This window comes from Heterodontus francisci, chromosome 42, assembly GCF_036365525.1.
Source record: "Heterodontus francisci isolate sHetFra1 chromosome 42, sHetFra1.hap1, whole genome shotgun sequence".
NCBI classification, from domain to species: domain Eukaryota; kingdom Metazoa; phylum Chordata; class Chondrichthyes; order Heterodontiformes; family Heterodontidae; genus Heterodontus; species Heterodontus francisci.
The window spans coordinates 16,242,184-16,264,826 of record NC_090412.1 but is presented as its reverse complement, the minus strand read 5'-3'; the positions used below and the strand labels follow the sequence as shown (position 1 = coordinate 16,264,826).

At 40.0% G+C, this 22,643-nt stretch overlaps 1 protein-coding gene across 1 annotated transcript in view; it reads left to right on the top strand.

The window, feature by feature from the left end:
• Window positions 1-15,183, top strand: part of tubgcp2 (tubulin gamma complex component 2) — a 41,227-nt gene extending 26,044 nt beyond the window's left edge. Inside the window, exons 13-18 of the mRNA XM_068020638.1 lie at window positions 1,570-1,698; window positions 3,506-3,626; window positions 7,258-7,401; window positions 11,591-11,719; window positions 12,393-12,556; window positions 14,303-15,183. Coding sequence (XP_067876739.1) covers window positions 1,570-1,698; window positions 3,506-3,626; window positions 7,258-7,401; window positions 11,591-11,719; window positions 12,393-12,556; window positions 14,303-14,414 — 799 coding nt within the window. The 3' untranslated portion in view covers window positions 14,415-15,183. The remainder of the gene's footprint in view (window positions 1-1,569; window positions 1,699-3,505; window positions 3,627-7,257; window positions 7,402-11,590; window positions 11,720-12,392; window positions 12,557-14,302) is intronic.
• The last annotated feature ends 7,460 nt before the right edge of the window (window positions 15,184-22,643 follow it).

Sequence of the window (22,643 nt, the reverse complement as noted above, 5' to 3'; positions counted from 1 at the left end):
ATCATCTGTCTGGCAGGAAATTCAGTTGGCAGATACTCAATGGAATTCAGGGTCATTAAAGGTACCTGGGAAGTTTGGCAGTAAATGCCTATCTAGAATTTGAGTCTCTTACTAAATAAACTTGTATTTGATGTATTTCACAGATTTGTTTTTGTAGGATTTGAAATTTCTGATTTAAAATGTCTTGACTGCTTTAACTTAATATCAAATAGTGGATCTGCACCAATGCACAAGGTTCACTAATCCTTTATACTGAAATTAAAAATTAAGAACAGCAACAGTCTAGGGAGTCTTGCATTTTGCTTGTAGCAAAAACCATAAGTAAATTCTAACACAAAGCAGCGATTGGGAAATCGGATTGAAAAAATCATATAGCACCTTTCTTGTGTCTCAAGCTTCTCAAAGTGCTTCAAATATTGAACTCCTTTTGAAATGTTGTGACAGTTATGGAGGCAGAATTTATTTGTCATTTGTTCTTGGTCAAGAACCAAAGAGAAAGTTAGAAATTATTTTAATTGAGGTCTGATTAATATATGGAAAGCTTCCCTTCTTGCTATCTGCAAGGTATCCATTTGGAATGATGAACTTATTTTCATTAAGCATTATTGTCTTGATCTGACTGATCAAGCTGACAAGTGCTCTGCTCCAAGCTAGCCTCAATGTTTCAGTTTCCTACCTTCAAGATTTTGTTTTATATGTTGGGCATAATTGACTTGTTGGGTGGAGGATAAATGAATGAGTGAGGAAGAATGTTACGTTACATTACATGAAATAAGTATGTGACAGTCCCCTCATGCCTTGAATCCAATTGAGTCTCCTTATAAAGACTGCCTTTCTTGCCTTCAATTCTGTTCTCGGGCATGTGCAGCTTGTAGTTGCTTGTCATGTTTTTGTGCTTTTGACTTCGAAACATTATTGCTGTGCTGCTGCTTTTGGTCACAGTGTAGCTCAGTACTAGGCTCCTATATATGATGGTATTGAAGCCAAAATGGCCCTTAAATGCTGCGAGTGAATTTCTTAAAGGGGAAAATACCCAAGTTTCCTTTTTTTTTCTCCTGTTGTTTGGTAGAGTATTGATTTTGTACATGGAAAATGAACTATATTCAAAGAATGAGGAAGCTCACACTTGTGTAATCTTAAAATGTTAAGTACAGACAGTTATAAATAACTTTTTAATAGTAAATAATAGCATAATTTTAACTTGTGTCAAATTCGGATGCTTTCACAATAAATGCTGAAGAGGGCCATTATTATGGTCTATTAAACCATAGGTGATTTCTCCAACCTTGCATAAAATTACTTTGTGTGGCAAAATGCTAGATAGCATTAGCAAAAATAACTTGACAGAATGAAGTGTTTAGTTATGTGTTTTGTTGGGGTTGCAAATTTACTGCAGTGTAAAGTTATATGCTTACATCTTGAAAACACAAGGCTATAGATGTATTCCAAACTTCTGTGCAAAAGAGGCTTTATGTATTTGTTTCAATGAATGTTGCCAATAAAGATCTTATTTCTAGTTCTAGAGTTGTATTTCTGTCAGCTCACTATCCGTTTATTTATTCTCAATAGGAAAGCTTTGACTAGGTATCAAATGCTCTTCAGACATATGTTTTACTGTAAACATGTGGAACGGCAGCTGTGCAATGTGTGGATCAGTAATAAAGTTGCAAAACAGTATTCATTACATTCTGCTAAATGGTAGGTATGATGTTTTAGAACAATGATATACAATATATTTAAAAATTGTACCATGCATTCTCAATGTTTCCTGCATTATAGCTTTGCGACAAGAGCAGTATATTTCCAAGAGCTGTGAGCCTCTGTCTGTGGGCATGCTGATTCATAATCCAATTTCCCAATGTTCAGATCCTTTTGAATTATGCTACATTGCCAGTTTTCTGCCAGTGGAACTTTACAAATAAACAGTATTAAGTGAGTACAGCATCATTTCAGTTTACTTCACAGATCTAATGGACTTGCAATTTGTGTAACATGCACAAAATTAGGGTATGGGCTCACATGATCAGTGAATACTCTGAGCAATAATGCTTTTATCATGACAAAACTGTCCTTTAAAATGCACTTATCTATAATATGGAAAATGTAAAATAGTAGATTTAGCTTGTTAGAAGAGCATGGGTAAGATTATAAAGAGATATAGATTTACTTATCAAAATGCTGTTTGAGTTTTTTTGACCATTTTGTTTAAATATTATGTGAATTGATAGATAGCAAATTTGAATAATATAAATGCACTGTAGCTGATTGAAACCAACCTTAAAAATTGCAGTTCTTACGCGAGAATTCCATTGAGCAGATGTTTTCTGTAAATTGAGAAACCTTGTGGCATTATCCGCCCAAAATATTTAATGAGCTCCATCAAAGCCATCTGCACAGAATATAAGGTGTGGCTCAAACTTCATATCACACAAGTGGAAATTTCCTTGGGTTCAACCAATCAGTTGCCATAATTATGGCGGCAGATGGGGCGAAACCCAAGAAAATGTCTGAGAATTCTTTTGAGACCTATAATTGGACGAATATTCAATTTAAGCTGTCATGCTGTCTTTTTTGTTTTGAGATATTATTGCCTACAGTTGTTCTTAATGCTAACCATGTTTATTCAATTATTTCTAAGTTGAAGTTAGTCACAATGTAGAAATATGTATTCATGATGTGAATTACTCTGTATTCAAACACTGTTACAGATATTTCAAGCCCAATATGCAAAATATATTTTCCTCAAAAGCATTTTAACCTTTTAAAGGCTGGACTGCAACACTGCACTTTTGTGAAGGCATGAATTCTGAATTGATGACATTTGTTTTCATTGATAACTTGAATGTCATACTCTTATTCTCTTCCTTGTCAAACAGCACGTGTCAACCGTTCCCTATACAAAGTCCCTTTATAAATGGGCAGCTTGTTAGTCAGACTCAACTCTCTACTAGGCAAACTGGCTGGATACAAAGTAGGGGTGGTGGGGGGAGATGTTGCCACATGTTGCCATTCTCATTGGACAGAAGTGCCATGTGGATATCAATCCAGTATTTGGATGCTGGAGCTCTGGTCCCCTGCTTGCCGGCGTGGAGTCACTCCACTCCCATCAAAAGCGTGTCTCCCGCCGGATGTTAGCTCAGTATTCAGAGATCTTGCCGACATTGTCTGAAGTGGGGCCCAAACCTGTAGTCTTCTGACTCAAGTGGGAAAGTTACCACTGAGCCAAAATTCATTCCACTTAGATGTTCTAGTTTCGGGTAACTTTTTTTTACAAGGATATTTGACTCTGGGCTTTCTTATGAGAAAAAAAATGGGGGAAAACCATTTTAACTTGAAACAAAAATTGGTACATAAATCGTGTAACCAATTATATCGTGAGGAAGTTACGGAAAGAATCAATCTTCTTAGCTTGTCACCTTTTTGTCCCTAGCCTGCAGATTCTATCCATTGGGTTTTAATGGTTCAGATTCCAGAAGTTCACCATGAATATTGCTTTATCCTTTAGGTTTGCGGCAGCTTTCACCTTGAGACAGCGAATGCTGAATTTTGTGCAGAACATTCAGTACTACATGATGTTTGAGGTTATGGAGCCGAATTGGCACATTATGGAAAATAATCTAAAATCCGTAAGTAATGAAAAACTTAAAATTAGCTGGAGAGCAATTTACAGGAGTCTAATGGTACCTCACTTTTGCCTCATTTTTTGCTCAAACTATTCTAATGTACAAAATATTACAGAACTTAAGTTTAATGTCTCCCAGACTGTCGTTACTGTACTCGGTGCTGTGCAGCTTTTAACTTGGTCAATATGGAAAAGATTAGCTCAGCATTTCTTTTCAGTTATAATCATGAGCTAAATTACATTAAGCAAATATAAATTACCTGCTGTTAAAAGCATTTAGTTTTAATGAATACTCTGAATATGTTTTGTTTTTCCCTACTTACTAACCTCACGTAAACCTTTTGGCAATAATGGAAAAAATACCAAGGAATCGTAACCTAAATGTGGAAGACATTACTGTAGAGACAGATAATTAAATCAAAATGTGTGCTAACCATATTTTTGTCATGTAGTCTTATGGTAGTTATTAAAATGTTCAAGGACAAGATTTCATAGTTATTTATCTTAGTTAGATATCTTGTTAATAGTGGCTATAGTGTGTATTCTGTTAATATTTATAAATGGAAGTATTTGAAGTCGAGATTTATCTTGACTGTTTTCACATTGAAAGTATTGCTTTTGATTGTTACGTTTGTTAGAACTCTTTGTCATTGCCCTATTTTGGACATTGGTAAGATGGGAAAGTTTGGGTTAAAAGTACTTCAAATGTACAGTTAGGGGTCACTCAGTTTGCCAAACTCAATCCCCAGTTTTAAAATAAAAACAAAAGTGCTGGAAATGCTCAGCAGGTCTGGCAGCATCTGTGGAGAGAGAAGCAGAGTTAATGTTTCAGGTTTGTGACCTTTCATCAGAACTGGCAAAGGTTAGAAATATAGTAGGTTTTAAGCAAATAAAGTGGGGGTGGGGCAGAAGATAACAAAAGGGATGGTGTTGATAGGACAGAGGGTCACAGAGAATAACTGAACAGAAGGTCACAGACCTGAAACATTAACTCTGCTTCTCTCTCCACAGATGCTGCCAGACCTGCTGAGTATTTCCAGCATTTTTGTTTTTATTTCAGATTTCCGGCATCTGCAGTGTTTTGCTTTTATTACCCCAGTTTGAAAATATGTGTTCACACTTAAAGTAACTTCTGCCCAGGACATGCTTTAGAACTATAGATTCCATTGTGTAACTTCAGGCATCTCTACGTTTGGCCCACTGTAATTGGCGACTCGCACTCAGCTTTTCCTTTGCTCACACAAAGCATGACTTAAAGTGGCAGCTGTGCTTGTGCTCTGCCTAGAAAGAGTGATTTTATACAGGACAGACTGAAGGAAGGAAATTGGCCTGCGGTGCCCAGAAATATAGGACAGTTCCTATTCTGTCTTTCACACCACAAGAGGATTTTGAAATTTTATTTTTCTTAGAATCATAGAATAAAATCATGGAATAATATCATAGAATAGTTAAAGCACAGAAGGAGGCCATTTGGCTTGTTGTGTCAGCGCGGGCCTCTGCAAGAGCAGCTCGGCTAGTCCCACTCCCCTGCCCTTGTAGTCCTGTAATTTTTGTTTTCTCTTCAGGGGCTTAGTATTTCCCTTTTGAAAGCCATGATTGAATCTGCCTCCACCACACTGTCAGGCAGCGCATTCCAGATCCTAACCACACGCTGCGTTTAAAGAAAAAAGGTTTTCCTCACATCACCTTTGGTTCTTTTGCCAATCACCTTAAATTGGTGTCGTCTGATTTTCGACCCTTCTGCCATTGGGAAGTTTTCTCTCTACCTACTCTACCTAGACCCATCATGACTTGAATACTATCAAATCTCCTCTTCTCTAAAAACAGCCCCAGCTCCTCCAATCTAGCCACATAACTGAAGTCCCTCATTGCTGGAACCATTCTCATAAATCTTTTCTGCACCCTCTCAAAAGCCTTCACATCCTCCTAAACTGAGATGCCCAAAATTGGAGACAATACTCCAGTTGAGGCTGAACCAGAGTTTTATAAAGGTTCATCATAACTTCCTTGCTTTTGTACTCTATGCTCTATTTGTAAAGTCCAGGATCCCCTATGCCTTTTTAACCACTTTCTCAACCTGCCCTGCCACCTTCAAAGATTTGTGCACATACATCCCCAGCTCTCTCTCTGTTCTGCTGAAAAATAAAATTATTAGGCATATGCAAAAACCTAGAAAGCAGCATCTAAACCAGAAAGGTGCCATACCTATGGCATAAATGTCTTCTGGCAGTGTGACTTCCTGGAACCCAGATCAACTTGCAGTTGCATCTCAGTCAATTCAGACTTGCTTTGATCAATTCAAGTGTGATCAGTGATGTGACTACTCTTCTGGAAATGGATTTTGAAGCTGTTTTGGTTCCAAAACCAAAACAATCAGTCAGAGAGAGTTGCTTTCTGCTGCTTACACATGCTCCTTCACATAGTTGCAGCTGCTCATAAACATATGAAAAGGATAAAATAATATTGTCCTTGGGTTGAACGTATTAATCCTAAGCAAGAAGCTATCTTCCATGCAGTCATCCGTTACCAGCTATAATTCTCTTTCAAATATTTAACTTTTATTTATTTATGATGAGTTTTGGTTCAGCAAGTGAATTGTTGCTGGAAGTTTTGTTCAAAATCTTGGTACATTTGTGGGTAAAATTGGGAAAGTTACACTCCTTGAAATCCAGGTTTGAATGACTCTTCCTGGCCTTCCTTTGTTCTGCTTGTTATATTGCAGTCATTTGCTTTCTACAGTGCTCTCCATTAACTCATCAGGGTAAGTGGGCAGCTTGCCAGATCAAAGGGATTGGAGAGGGGAACCTCTCTCAAACAGACACTGTTCAGTGCCTGAATTTTTTAATGTTGTCCATTACTCTCTCACACCTGACTCCTAGTATTATTCCTGACTTCTGCTCTTTTCCTTCTGATTCTACCCAGAAGATGTATGATTAAAAGTCAGGCTACTCTGAAACAAAATCATGCTTACCATGATAGGCTGCAAATGAGTAATCAGTTATCTTCATTATGACCCATGAATCTATTTTTTTTTGATCAGGAGCAAGGTATGAATTTTAACTGCTATCTCCCTGGTTCTAGACATGAAGATAATTTAGTTATACCAACTGGTCGCTAGAAGGCCAAAGGTGGGCACTGATGTTGTGAATCACTGGATTTGCATGCTGAATAATAATTAGCACTGATAAAAACTGAGCTGTATATTTAGGGATGGGGAGGGGTGGAATTCAGGCCTATCAAAATAAAGGTTAGTAGTTCACCCGATTGAACACTAACTTCAACAGAAGAACATCAGAAACACATTGAATTTGAGGTTTCCGCTAAATTGTTCACTGAAACTACAGTGGTCAATCGTGAGAACCACCCAAGGAAAGTCTTTGCACGCACCTATTAATCAAAATGTAGCAGCTTATGAAGTTACCTGTTCAGTTTAGTATTTCTAGGTGAAGCTTCTAATAAGCCGAGCAACAGTTTTTGCAGGTATAAATTATGCATTCAGCAACCACCCCCTCCCCCGCCACCACCCTGTCTAATCATAAACCAGCCATACAGTGTTTAACTAAAGGTCGTGTGCGAAGTTTCCCAGGTGAACCAATACCTTTCATAATTTATGTAATTCTTTGGTGCTTTGTTAGGCATCCAACATTGATGAGGTTTTGAGTTATCATACCAGTTTTCTGGACAACTGTATGAAGGACTGTATGTTGACCAATACAGTGCTGCTGAAGATCTTCTCAAAACTTATGTCAGTGTGTGTCATGTTTACCAACTGTATGCAGGTAAGCCCATTTCTATTCCATTGTATGCATTTATGAGTATTTAAGTTTCAGTCCTCTTTTCTTCCTTATTTATAATCCACATCTTCATTAATCCTGGGTAAGGGCAAATCGACTAACCTGCTTGTGACTATCAGTACCAGTGATGCTTTGCTGTAAGCTGAAACTAGGGGCTGGATTTTACCAAGCCTTCAACCCGGGCTCCGTGGTTAGAGGGGGGTGCCAAAAGATGGGGCCAGCAGCGATCCACCATGGTGGGAAGGGGTGAACTTTAAACTTTGTGCAGTTTGGTGGGGGAAGGTCAGATGTAAAGGATCCCGCCCCAGCTACTTAAATGAGCCGCCACGCATGAGATCGCGGTGGCTCTTTGGCTTGTGGGCCGCCATTCTTTGAGCTCACTGCCCTAGGGGTGATCTGCGCAGATGGGAGGGGCTAAATTTCTGTCCAGAAACCTGGAAGTTCTGGTTTCCCTCCACACTGTGTAGTTTGGTTTGATAGGTTCCCTGCCCAGAAGTCAGCATAATTGACCTTTTTTTTTAGATTAGAGATACAGCACTGAAACAGGCCCTTTGGCCCACCGAGTCTGTGCCGAACATCAACCACCCATTTATACTAATCCTACATTCCTACCAAACATCCCCACCTGTCCCTATATTTCCCTACCACCTACCTATACTAGTGACAATTTATAATGGCCAATTTACCTATCAACCTGCAAGTCTTTTGGCTTGTGGGAGGAAACCGGAGCACCCGGAGAAAACCCACGCAGACACAGGGAGAACTTGCAAACTCTACACAGGCTTGGCGTCCAATTGGCTGGGGAAGCACTTAGGAGGGGTCCTTGGGGCGGCCAGGGCAGAGGAAAGGAAACAACATTTAGCACTTACCATTTCCCCGAAGCTCCCCTTGCCTCCCTTCAGCTGCTGTGTTTCCCAAGGCCTTAGCTGGCCTGGGATAAACTACCAAAGCAGGTTAAATCAAAGGCTGCCCATCTCATGAAAAATATTTAATTGGCCAACTCGCCTCCTAAGAGCGGATTGTCTACCCACCCCTTGTGCTGCCTCCCTTAAGTCCAGAAGTTAGCAGGTTGGAGTCGGGTTTGAGATTTTTAAAGTTTTAACATCTCAACTTATCCCACCTGCTTTTGGGGTTGAGATTCAGCCCCATGTGCTTCCCCGTTTCAGGGTAGGAGGAAGGAGAATACTGGCAACTGCCTCTCCACATGTACATTTCATACAAGTGGTTACAGGAGATGGATAGAGATCTGGAAGCCAGTCACTTGCATACTTCCTAGGCACAGCATTCTGTACTCTCTGCTGTGACAGAAGGAGGAAAATAATGTGTGGAGGGGAAAGAGAAAAGGAAAAGGATCTTGCAATTCATGTGTGTTCACCTTTTACAATAAGATGGCGTACGAGTTTATTTGTTGCCTCTTCGTAAATCAATAGTGAAAATGGCAAGAAATTCAGCTTTCTAATTCTGTGAATTATATAGATAGATGCTTATTAATGAAAGGCATTCCAATGACGGGATCTAATGTTGGATATTAGTCCAGGAGAGCCCATAGGTTTGATGGTGAATCAATGTATATGCTGTGCCTCTAAGGGTGGCTAGGCTTTTATTTGTGACTGTTGCAGTCATCAGTTATAACTTGATTGTATTTTGTTGCTCCCACTTCTCACACTTGCCACCCTTGCTTCCCTTGCCCATTTTCTGCCCCCCTCCACATTTCCTTTGAAGTTGTTGACTCCTTGTTCGGTGCTTCAAGTAACTCATCTACATGGTCAGTATCATAGCCAAACTCTATCCTTTCCCTGATGTGTACACACAAGCTCATTTCAAGTAACGGGCTTTGAATAATGATCTGGAGCAGCGAAACTGCCCAGTTTTTTATTTCCTAACCTGGAGGCACTAAGGCAAATTGCTGTGTCTGAACCACTATCCCAGCTGACATTAGTACAGAATGAATGTCAAAGCTAGGACTTTCTGATAGTTATTGCTCAACTACTGGGTAAAATTTGACTGAATTAATCAGTACTGCCTCACTTTTGACACTTTAGAACTTAAAATACAAAAATAAAAAAGTGTCCAAGTTGTGATTTATTCAAAGGAGTATTGAATGTGGAAATAATCTATAGTTTGACCATTTAATTTTAATGCACAAAATTCATTATACAAATTTCCCAGCATGTCTGCTTTTCTGTATTCTGTAGTAAAAGCGATGTGCATGCTCTTGAAATTTAACAAGCAAGTTTTAAAAAAAATGAAAGGGTTAAAACTGACACAGCTTTAATTAGTTGCATGCAATAAGTGATTCCAATTACTGTGCATTTGAAACACAACTTCTGCCTTACACTTTTCCTAATCCTTGGTAAATGGCACAGGTGCTGACATTTGGTTGAGTTCAAATCTCAGAACCCATCTATAATCTTAATCTTTTTTGATTTGTCATTTTGTGTCAAAAACAAACCATCTAGCAACGTTGATTACAAATATTTAGTTCACTCGCAGTAACAGTGTGGTCCTAATTCAGCTTCACTATTAAAGGGTAGAAATGTGCACATTACTTGTCTGGCCCTTGCCTAATGGAGATGTGTATAATTTTATACCGTCATATTAAAGGTTACACAGCTGCTGCAGCTTTCTCTCCCTTTTGAAAATGGAGGGGGATACATTGTGGAGATTTTAAAGTATCGCATATACATCAAGGAAGGAGTTTACAAAGTTTCACCCTTCAATTAATAAATTCCTTTTGAAGAGCCTATTCCATCCGTCCTAAGTTAAAGTGTAAATTATACCAAATAATATAAGGTGTTTTAGTATAAAATATCACTTATCAACATTCTTTAACCAGCTGAATAGAGCCTTGTCTTAAATTTCAAATTTTGGAGAGAAAAAATTCCGAGCTACTGAAGTAATGCTGCACTGTCGAAGGTGCGGTCTTTCGGGTGAGACGTTAAACTGAGGCTCTATCAGCCCTCTATTTCAAAGAGCAGGGGAATTCTACCCAGTATCCTGGCCAATATTTATCCTCAACCAAAATCACCACTGATTATCTGGTCATTATCACATTGCTGTTTGCTACACACAAATTGGCTGCCACGTTTCCGACATTACAATAGTGACTTACCTTTCAAAAGTACTTCATTAGCTAGGATGCTTTGAGGTCATGAAAGGTTATAGGAATGCAAGATTTTTCTTTCTTTCTCATGAAGAAAAACATTAACACAGACTTGATTGGCTGAATGGTATATTTCTCTGCTGTGAACTTCCATGAAATATAAGATTTAGCAACAACTAGTTCTTTCAAAATCATATCTGGTCATCCAGTGAATCATCCTGTATAGGAATTTGGACGAATGGGTGGTACAATAGGAACTAAACATTGAATCAAACAAGAAATCAACAGAGCTATTGAAATTAAATAACAATCCGAAAATCTGTCACTTTCCTTCCAACCAATGCTTTCCATATCCAAAGATCCAGTCCAGGGCATCACTTAGTTAATAGGTGTTCGTTTGTTTGCATAATTCTAACTACACTAAAATGCATCAAATATAAAATGCACATGTTGCCTGCCTCAATCAGTGAGTTAAAAGTGCAATTAGATCAGAATCTGTGCCTTTCCATAAATGGGAATATAAACGCGACCTCTACCACCTTGAAGGACAAGAGCAGCATATGCATGGGAACATCGCCACCTGCAAGTTCCCATCCAAGTCACACACCATCCTGACTTGGAATTATATCGCCGTTCCTTCGCTGTCACTGGGTCAAAATCCTGGAACTCCCTTCCTAACAGCACTGTGGGTGTACCTACCTCACATGGACTGCAGCGGTTCAGGAAGGCAGCTCACCACCACCTTCTCCAGGGCAATTAGGGATGGGCAATAAATGCTGGCATAGCCAGTGACGCCCACATCCCATGAATGAATTTAAAAAAAATCCACAGCTCCATTTTATTTTAGTTCCTAATTAAATTACACACTTCCAAATTATTGCACGTCCAGGGCCCATAGTCCAAAATTTGTTCATTGTATTCAACTTGGATCCTGAGCAAAGCCAGACTCTTTATGGGAACAGAATTGTTGTCTGTTATGAAAGTTGCCTTCTCCTACCTCTTCATATACTTTTTATTTATTTAAGATTGTTTGAAGTACGAAAGCTTTAAATTTCCTTGTTATATTCCTAGAGGTTTACTCAAAGCATAAAGATTGATAGTGAGATGACACGTCTGACACTGGAACATGGCACAATGAAGGGTCCACCAACTCAGTCAGAACGCTCTGAAGAGACTGAAAAGAAGAGGCTCACCAAAAAGGCAAATATCCTGTCTAATACCTTTTATTCTTGGCAACATACTGACCTTGGCAGCATGCTGACAACAAATATTTTGTGTTGAAAATACAGTAATCTTGTAATATTTAGCTTCTGTAGTTTATTGCAGTGGTTTAAAAAGAACACAGCCCCTTTGTCCTTGGGACCTGTAATTTAAATCCATCCCATCTGGAATGAAATATTTCTTCGTCAAATTAATTTGGCAATCACAACCTTCTTTGTTCATCAGTACAGACCAACAGCAGAAAACCACCAGCAATTTTGAATAAGTTGGCAATATCACTGAATGGCTGATGTAGAAAATAGAAATATTCACACTGATGGAGTCGATGTGTTCCAAGGCTAAGGTTGGGGTCCACAGTGGCGGGGATGGGGGCGGCTGGTGGTGGTTGGAGAATTGCAGAGTTTCATCTGCATCTGGGAGTGCATGCTGCAGACATTGGAGGCAAAAATTAGACATCTTTTTATTGCCCAGCATTGATTTTTTTTTAATATTTGTAATTCTGTAGTTTTTAAATTTCTCGATGTTGGTTGTAGTCAATTTCCTCATATCTGAATTAAAAACCAAAAAAAATAGTGATTCAGTGTAAGGTAAGTGAGAAATTTCCTTCTTACTGTTGTTCAGTCCAGTTTCTCAAGCTTGGCTGTTTTCACAGTTTGTAGCAGAGCATGCAGATGCACTGCATTCGACATCTGGATTTGAGGGTACTATCAACACATTTGACAACAACTTCTCTTCCAACCTGCTTGATCTGCTGGACAGATTAAGCATTTCAAGTACAAATGACTGCGAGCACAGTATGATCAATATTATATACAGGTAGGTTACTGGCTCAGTTTTCTTTCCATATACAGCATTTGAAAATTAGATTTTGCTGTTGGTGCAGAATTCAAAATTATTTGATTATTCTGCATATAAAATACAGGAGACGTGAGTTAGTCAGTCTTATCAAGTGATAAAGGACCATTTGGCCTATCAAGCCTATGTATGATTTTTGTTTTTCTGCTTAATCATCATATCTAAGCTTTTATTTTGTGAACATCATAGTTCCTTCCTCTAGCTTGGAATTAATACAATCATAGAAAGTTACAGCACAGAAAATTGTCATTTTTCCTGGTATTTTGCTGCATATGATCTACCCAGTCGAATTCCAGCTGCCTACTCAGTCCCTATTCCTTTTCGGTCATTTTTAAACAAAGATGTAATTCCCTCTTAAAAGAATTTATGGCCTCTGCTTCAACAATGATTGTGCCATAGAATTCACATTCTAAATGACTTTTTGGGAAATATTTTTACGAACCTCTCCTTTAATTGTTAAGCTCCTTGCCCTCCACTTGTGTGTCTCAGACTGGTGTCAGAACCCTTGCAAGGGTTTGGATCAGTACTCTGATTCTTCCTGTGTAAGGTGTAAGCAGCATTTTAACATCTTTTGCTCACAGCTTTGTTGTCTTTTCCTGATCATCTTCAGCTCAGATGATGCCCATTATACCCAGAGTTAGTGTCGCTTAAAAGCTTCCTATTGGACAAGACTAATGTTAATGGGTCTGGGGAAGAGCCAGTTGGGTGTACCTCCACCTCTTCTGCTTTCAGAATCATATTGCTCACTTGTAAATTATGTTAAAATGGAGAAAATGTAACTATAATTTACAATAAAAGATGCTTTTGAATTATAAAGAAACTTTTGAAAACACTGGGCTCTTTAGCATCGAAAGACACTCACTGGGAATTTCCTTGGGGTATTCCTGGTTGGCAGTCATAATTTTGGCAGAACATCAGCAATTTCCCCATTTACATGGTTTATCCAGTTTCCACCAGAGTTACTCTGGCCAAACCGGAGAACTCCCGAGGAAATTTCCAGCAACTGAGCGTGCTAGTAGATACTGACTTATGAAACCAGTGATTAAGAAGTCAAAGTTGGTAATTTGAGAAAACCATGTCAGCTCTTTAAAGTGATCTGCATATATTTGGAGACTTGAAAAATGGATTAGTAATGAACATCTCGATTTAATCCTTCTGATATATGCCCTTTAAATCGCCAAGCTTTCCTTCCTATTTTCCTCACGGGTGCATTGGCTAGTGTGCAACCTTTTTTTATTGGGTAGAAGGAAGGCATTATATGCTCCGCAGGCATCTCCTTATTTATAATTTAGGCAGTGCATCAAAATACCGACATAAAAGAGGCTGTTGTAACAAGACCAGCAATTTGCTTTCCACGCACATGATGCTCCGCCAAAGCACAGTGTTCCATCTAGTGGCAGAGTTAAAAATGAATAAGCTTTCTGTCTACAGTGACGAGCAATTTGTGACTTTGAAATCGTGAAACTCGGGCTACGAGTCAGGCATAAACGCTTCATTGCATAGTTAATGTCACTTTGATCCAATTATTTCATATTAATGTAAAGGATGCTTCAACATGACCACACACCAGCCAGAATGTAATCTTGTATGAGGCTGAGAAGAATTCCTCATGATCATGCATGCAATTCCAGAGCATATTTCTTTCATTCTTAAAATCCGTTTAGATAATTTGATCTGTTTAACTACTTTTGTGTTTGTCCATTGCAGGTTAGATTTTAATGGATTCTACACTGAACGCCTTGAACGCATGTCTGCAGAAAGAAGTAAACCACAGGGCTCGCAAGGAATTGTTACAAGAGCAACTTTATCTGCTCAATAAAATGCTAGAAGTGGCTTGTTGTAGATTTGCCATCATAATGACCAGTAACTGCAAAACAAAATGGGTATATCGGTGTGTAATAGCTGAGGCTACTAGATATTCATACTCTGCAATGTAAGTTTTCAAATATATAATTAGATTATTTTGAAGCTTTTGTGAATAGGATTCATTTGTTAATACTATGTTAGTTTACAACTAGCTGTCAGAAAGAAAAGTAAAATGGAGTTATTTTTGTGTTCAGTATTTGAGCGATGAGAGGCTGGTATTCTAGCCCCTGAGGAGATTTGTACCTAGACAGTCTATCTCCTCTTCCTGCACCTCCCCTCCTCATGACTATTGCTATTCTCAGCTAGGTGTCGTGCAGTTGGGAGAAAGGAAGCAAAGGTGGGGGGAAATCAGCAAAACGGAAGCAACCCCTGCTACTACAGTGTAAGTAGAAGTCGAGCCCCGGAGCTGCTCCGATCCCAGCTGCAGGAGTAGGCCATACCATTGTCTAATTTTCATTTGAGATTAACAGAGAGGATTGAAATGGAAAGCAGGCAAGAGAGGGGAATGTAAGGGTAATGTTTTGAAATTTCTAACAGTTATGTTGAGTGCAGGAATGTGTAAATGGGGTGGTATGTTTTTTCAAAAGTTGAGAATTTCAGATTTTTATTTTAAAGTCATAGTGCCTTCAATCATTTCACTTTATCTACACCCTGCACTTCAATTTTTATTATATTTAGTATATCTGCCTAACAATCTAATAAATTTTTCAATATGAAACACATCTGAATTGTAGAATTGTGCTTTTTCTTTTAGTCCTATGTGTGTGAGTGCAGTGTGTAGACTCCAAGGAACGGAACTAAAACTCTTGACAGTCATCAAATAAAGGAAGCTTTTTCATATTTGTATAAACTGGATTCAAACCCAGGTACAAACTTTGATTGTAGGTTTGTGCTGTTTTACATAGCTCACTTTTTTACAAAACTCATGAAATTCTATTAATTTGCATGCTGTGTAGTTGTCGGTGAATGGATTTTGTCTGCTTGTTAAAACCACTCATTTGGCCGGAGATCTAAAGCGGAATCCAAAGAAAAGGCTATTTCTGGCTAGTTGGCTGATGCCCAGTATCGTGACATTTTCATTTCCACTCAATGAAGGGAAGAAACCACAAGTATGAGCCTGTCCCCTATGAAGGCTTGCATTGCTTTTGAAAATATTTAGCACCTGGTGGAGCTAACAAGGAAGTGAACTTTACAGTACATCAGAATGTAACTTGCTCTGATGCCTCAATGTATTTTTTGATTTGTATTGAGCCTCCCTTTAAGACATTAGATTTTTGTCATTTTCCCATCATGAATAAAAAGCCATAACATTAGAAATAGGAGCAAGAGTAGACCATACAGTGCCTTAACTCCATTTTCCCACCTACTCCCCATATCCCTCTATTTCCTGAGAGAGGAAACATCTGTCTATCTCAGTCTTAAATATATTCAACTATGGAGCATCTACAACACTCTAGGATAAAGATTCACAACCCTTTGAGTGAAGAAATTTCTCCTCATCTCAGTCCTAAATGATCGGCTCCTTATCCTGAGACTGCCCGTGTTCTAGATTCTCCAGCCGGGGGAAACAACCCCTCAGTGTCTACTCTGTTAAGCCCCTTCAGAATCTTGTATGTTTCAATGAGGTCACCTCTCATTCTTAACTCCAGAGAGTAGAGACCTAATTTACTCAGTCTCTCCTCATAGGACAACACTCTCATCCCAGGTACCAATCTCGTGAACTTTTGTTGTGCTGCCTCCAAGGCAAGTATATCCTTCCTTAGGACTTGAGATGGAATGACTTTTACGATCAACATGCCTCCCAAGAGTTGCAAAGGAAAACCAGTACTAAAACTTGAAAGGTACTTCCTTCACTGAGTGTAAGTGCTACTCTATTCACTGATAAAATTGCACTGAGACCCATTCACCCATTACCCCTGTGCTCACTGACTTACATTGGCTTCTTGTCCAGCAATGCTTTGATTTTAAAATTCTCATCCTTGTTTACAAATCGCTCCAGGGTCTCACCTCTTCATATCTCTGTAACCTCCTCCAGCCCTGCAACCTTCAGAGACCTCTGTGCTCCTCCAATTCTGGCCTATTGCACATCCCCGATTGTCACCGCTGCACCATTGGCAGCTGTACCTTCAGCTGTCTCAGCCCTAAGCTTGAAATTCCCACCCTAAACCTCTCCCCCTTTAAGACATTTCTTGAATACTACCTTTTTGACCAAACTTTTGATCACCAGCTCTAATATCTCCTTATGTGGCTTAGTGTCAAATTTTGTTTGAAAGCACTCCTATGGAAGCGTCTTAAGTCATTTTACTACATTATAGGTGCTTGTTATGACCAGGTGAGGAAGGGATCTAGGGCTCCCCTCTTGGCCTTTTCCTGGTTTGGCCGGAACAGGGTTTAACTTTTAAAACACTTTTTTTTTTAAGCTTTCCCTCACTGGAGTCCTTGCTCACTGCTGTTCAATTGTAAGAATTAATCAGACAGGTTTTCTCAGGTTTAAACAAGAAAGGTGTAAGTTTATGAACCTTAAAACTCTAACTCAGTTAAAACTGCTAAGAATACGCGACGCAACCATGCTAGCATGCATACGCGAAAAACACACGTAGATACAGAGGAGGAGAAAGAATTTAAAGTGGGGAGATTTGAAGTGGTAGATGGAATTCAGTTACTGGTTTTGGGTTGGGTGTAAAGTCTTCGATTGAAGTTAAGTCTTGCAGTTCTCGTTGGGGCCCAGTGCACGCTTTCAAACTTGTTTCACTGGTACCAGAAGGCTCCTTGGGTCCCTGGAACTTTGCGTCAGAGAGAGAGACCTTACTTCTCTTTGGTCTTCAAAATGCAGTCTGACTCAAACCTTTACTGTGAGCACAATTCAATCAATTCCCAGATTGGCTCGCAGGCTAGTCATGTGACTAGCTCTTTGTTTGAAATGGCATCGCCTGCGAGGTTTGTTGATTCTTCAAAGCTTACCAGACACACTCATTTGGGCGGTGGTGGGGGTGGAATGATGGCTCTTACACAAACAATGACTCTCAATGTCTTTTGAACGTCACCATTGACAAAACCCATCTGGCTAATTGAATCAGGGAGCACCCCCATTGTCTCAGAATGCAAATGTGCAGCCAAGTTTTCAGCCACTGCTTTGTGGTCTCTTTTAAACAAGTTATGTTCAATGTCCAGTAACAATTCAAATAGTGTCCATATGACAAAATTAATATGTTTCCATTTGGCAGGTGTGGTTTTGTCACAGTGCTATATAAATGCAAGTTGTTGATGTGAGTCTCCTGAAGGTGTCAACTCCCACTAAGGTTATGGATCCACATGTGCCTCCAGGATGTCATCGAAGTGTGCATTGTTGTGCTAGTCTAGACTGTGAGTGTCTGCAAGCTGTAGTGTGTGTCCTGGGCCCATTTCCACTCATGAGCATTTCCCAGCACAGGAAATTGGAGATCAATCAGAATGGGAGCCCCGACTGTGATTCTTTTCTCCTTTTCACCTCTCCACAACTGACGAGTGCTCTGGCTAGTTGTAGGGCCCAAGCTGGTGCCCATGAATCAAAACTGGAACCTCTTAGTCTGTCTGGCTCAGTACCACCCCATGCAATGTATTTACATGTTCTACATGAAACCTGTGTAGAAAGCTACAACTATAAATGTTCTTGGTATCCACTTGGTGGCACTATCCTCCACCCAGTGAATGAGTACAGAACACTTCCTTTTAAGGTAATCAGTTAACCAAAGGCAGACTCCAATTTAAAGCCGATTCTCTCTCTCAGAATGCAGCAGAGAATGAGTGTACAAATGTATAAAATTACAATGTAGACTATTGATTAGCATTATAGTCATTAGAATAGTAAATAACCAAGTGTAAATTACTAATGAAATTAATTCAATTGAATTTCCAGTTTCCTAGATTCTTTAGCTGATTTTCATCTCCAATATCTGAACCCAAGTCAAAAATACTTATTGCTGCTCATACTAAAGCTCTTTGAGTATGAAAATCAAAATATTTCTACAATACTTGTGTTGAAATATTACTCCTATCCCCTCCTGAAAGTATTGCCACTGTCCAGGATTCAGCAGTCTGGACGATGTCCTACAGTAACTCTTGCAGTGGTCATTACCACTGAAGGACGCGGATGAGCTTCCCAGGCATCAATGGTGGGAACTGAGGAAATGGCTTATTACCTGCATCCCCTTCCTTCCCCTTCCCAGCTCCACACTCTCAGCTCCTCCCCCCGCACCCCCCTCCCCCCTCACAACCCCTTCCCAGCTCCCCCTCGCACCATCTTCCCCCTGCACCCCCTTCCCCTGCACCCCCCCACCTTACAGCCCCCTTCCCAGCTCCCCCTCGCACCCCCTCCTCCCACCGGCATCCTCCAACACCTGTGTAGGGGCCCTAACAACCCCACTGCCTTGTGGGCGTCTCGGGAGAGACCAAAGCTAAGGGAGTAAACCCTAACAGAAAATCCGGAGTGGAACCCCGTAGACGGTCACGTGTCACCTTTGGCACGTTTCCGGCAGTTCCTGCAGCCATACCGGTGCCAAACGTCATGCTCTGCACTCCTTTGGACCCCACCAGAAAGGCCGAGATGGGGGTTTTGTCGCTTGGGCAACTCTCAACCTCCATACATTGGCCCAGGCATGTGCCATGGAGAGGTCACTCCATAGTCGCCTCACAGCGACTGAAACAACACGGAAGGTCATTACTCATATGTGACCATTATGTCTGATTGTCAGCAGTTTGTTTGAACGCAAAAGTAAGGATGGAGAAGGGGGCACGCGATAGCTGCGGGCATTTCTACACTTGTCCAAACTTGTCACATCCGCATACCCTGGCTGTCATCAACTAATTTGCATAAACCATAAATCTATCTAGGTCTTTCATGCTCAGTATGATTCAGCTACTCTCTGTGTAAGCCCACTGAGCTCCTGGGAGAGCCTGCCGTACTCTTAACTGCTTGATTTTCTTGAAGTGCTTTAAATTTATAGTGCTTTTAATTTTTTTGTCCAATTTTGTGTTCTTCAAGGCAAGAAGTATCAAATTTTGGAAGCTGAGCCTTTCCTACTCAAGTGCTCCCAGTTCTGAAATAACATAAGGTTATGCACAATAGTTTTCAAAATCAGCTGCCCTCAATGGCAGTTTCTGAAAATCACTGAGGACACGAGTTGATTCCATTTTCTGCACCAGTTGTTTGAGTTAGACTTAGCCATTGCTCAATGATAGGTAGTTTCTAATGTAGATGTGCATCCATCATAAGTAAATCAAAACGACCTATTATTAGTTGTGAAAAGTATGAAGTGAATAGGCGATTCTTGCCTCTGGTCTCCCCAAGGACACAATGTGTGTCTTCATGTGGTTTTTTTTATATTTCTGATTAGTGTGGACCTGCTGTGTCAGTATTTGGAATGAAACTGTGTGTCCAATTTGGTTCCCTTTATGCAAATTTCAGCTGATTATTAATTATTGCAGCTACTTATGCCCCCTCCCGCAGATCTGAGGGGTACATTACTCAGGGTCATGTTCTATTGAGTCCCCAGCAACTTGGACGCAGATGGAAGAGGAGGGGCAGTTGACTGTTGCCAGCTAAATGGTACATGTTAGATCTAGTTCTTGCAGCAGAATGTGCACCTTTTCATCTGGGCCTTTACTACTCTGGAGCCTCTAGCCAGTGCTGGTGGTCATTGCCAGGTAGTTACAGGTGTGAAACTACTGGCCCTGAGGTGCAGTCCACCTCATTACAATGCTGATCCTCTTCCAAAAAACATAATGGGAGAAACCTATTGTCCAAATGTTGTGGATGTATCAAAATAATGGCTGTACCAAAACAGGTGGTAGAAAGCCTGACCATTTAAGTGGAAACAGGAAAGAGACAAATGCAGATAAAAAGGTCTGTAAAAGCCCCAAAATGCTGCTTTATTGCTAATGTGGCAGCCTTTCTGACCATTTCTGTAAATAGCACAGGCACAAGCAGTACCTGGTACATGACTAATTGACTGACTGTTATTCCAGCATAAACTTGGAGAAATTACATGAACATCTGAACAACATCATTGGGGCCTGACTTTAATGCAACAACCTGGGAACTGGTGGATATTTCCAATGGTGATGTTAAACCTAGCTCCATAATTGAATGGAACATTAGATTAGATTAGAGATACAGCACTGAAACAGGCCCTTCGGCCCACCGAGTCTGTGCCGAACATCAACCACCCATTTATACTAACCCTACGCTAATCCCATATTCCTACCAAACATCCCCACCTGTCCCAATATTTCCCTACCACCTACCTACACTAGTGACAATTTATAATGGCCAATTTACCTATCAACCTGCAAGTCTTTTGGCTTGTGGGAGGAAACCGGAGCACCCGGAGAAAACCCACGCAGACACAGGGAGAACTTGCAAACTCCACACAGGCAGTACCTGGAATCGAACCCGGGTCCCTGGAGCTGTGAGGCTGCGGTGCTAACCACTGCGCCACTGTGCCGCCCTAACTGACCTGAAATCCGATGTAATGGATTCTTACAATTTTACTAAGGTTATGCCCCTTTCAGTCCACCTATTGAGCATAGCCAATTGGGCAATATATCCTAGAACATCTAGTATGAATCTGAAGTTACTTCAAATAAAGGGAAAAAAGAAAGATTTTCTATATTAGGAATGACCTGCTGAATTTTATAATCAATTTCTGCTGCAGAACAATTTGAGGAGCTTCTTTCATTTGATTTGAAATGCAGATGCTGACACTGAACATGGCAGTTTGTGAAAGTGCTTTGCATCATAATTTTCCCCAAGTCCAGTTATTCCAGACAAAAATATGATTTCACCCTTGCACTCAATGCAATTTTATTTCAAAATTAAACAAGTGACTTTATCCCATTCAAGACTGGAACTCCCTTTTGAGGAGGAGGCTCTAGGCTTCCTTGCCTCTAGGTAGAGAACTTTTTTGATGTTGGCTTTTTATCCTATTTTTTCACCAGTGCTACTGCTAACAAAAATAATTGGCATATCTATACCAGACCCAAACTACTACCCCACTATCAGCTGTCTCAACGAAAATTAAAATCTAGTATCTTCTCATTGCTACAACTACCAGTTCGCAACCAGGAGGATCAGCTACCTTGACCTTTCTACTCTTAACTAACAATGTATTTATCTTGTTCTTTAAAGGTATTGTATCAGTTGATATTACACAAGTGGCCAGGGAGGTAGCAGTCAGTCTACTTGATGTACAGTTAAGTAAAAGGTGTCCAGATGTATGGAAAACATAATCAATAGTACTTTAATATAATTCAAATCTATAGCTTTCAGCAGCAGAGGGAACAACGTACCTCCTGTTATCATATAGCTGCTATAAAGACAATCGGAATGGTGGCTTTTAACGTGATTGCTATTAGTTGAGAGGGTTGAAGGGAATGTACATGTACCATCCTCCTTATATCCATGTAATTGTTGCCAGTTAAAAGTATTTTAAATGTTATCTTAGAAACTAAAGTTTTCTTTGTTGAAAAGTGCCCAATTGTTTTTGTGTATTAGGTTGTACATGTGGTGTAGTCAGACATAATACCTAGGAGCTTCTTTCATTTGATTTGAAATGCAGATGCTGACACTGAACATTGCTCCTAGACAGATGTGTCAGAAATTTGACCCATTTGGTTAACGCAGAAAGGCTTGTGACTAATTATACTGGGATACCAGTGCACACATCACAGATTTCCCAAAATCTAAAGCATTCTCTAATAATTCTGTTCATTTATTGATTTCCATTTCTCAAATTCAAAGTGTTGTCTTTAAAAAAAAAATTCAGTTTATTCCCCTCCCATTTTCTCCCCTTTTTCCCTGAAGGCGTTGACTTTGTTGGGATACAGTTCCACAACCCATCTCAAGTACTTTGCCCCATAGCCATTGTTCATGCGTGAGCCATGGCAGTCAGTATTTATAAGGTATTTGACTGTGGAGATCATAGTTGCTAAGCTCAATCCTCCCTGGTATCGAGGCATGCATTCACATTTGGCATCAGAAATCAATGAATTGCAATCAAGAGAGGCCTTGACTGATTTTCTTCCCTTCCCTGAGCACTGAGGCCAGGTATAATGTGTCTATTGCTAAAAAAAACTGGCAGCAACTAACTTGGCATGAACTATGAATCAGACATGAGGACCTTGTGATCTGTACATCTCAGTTCTG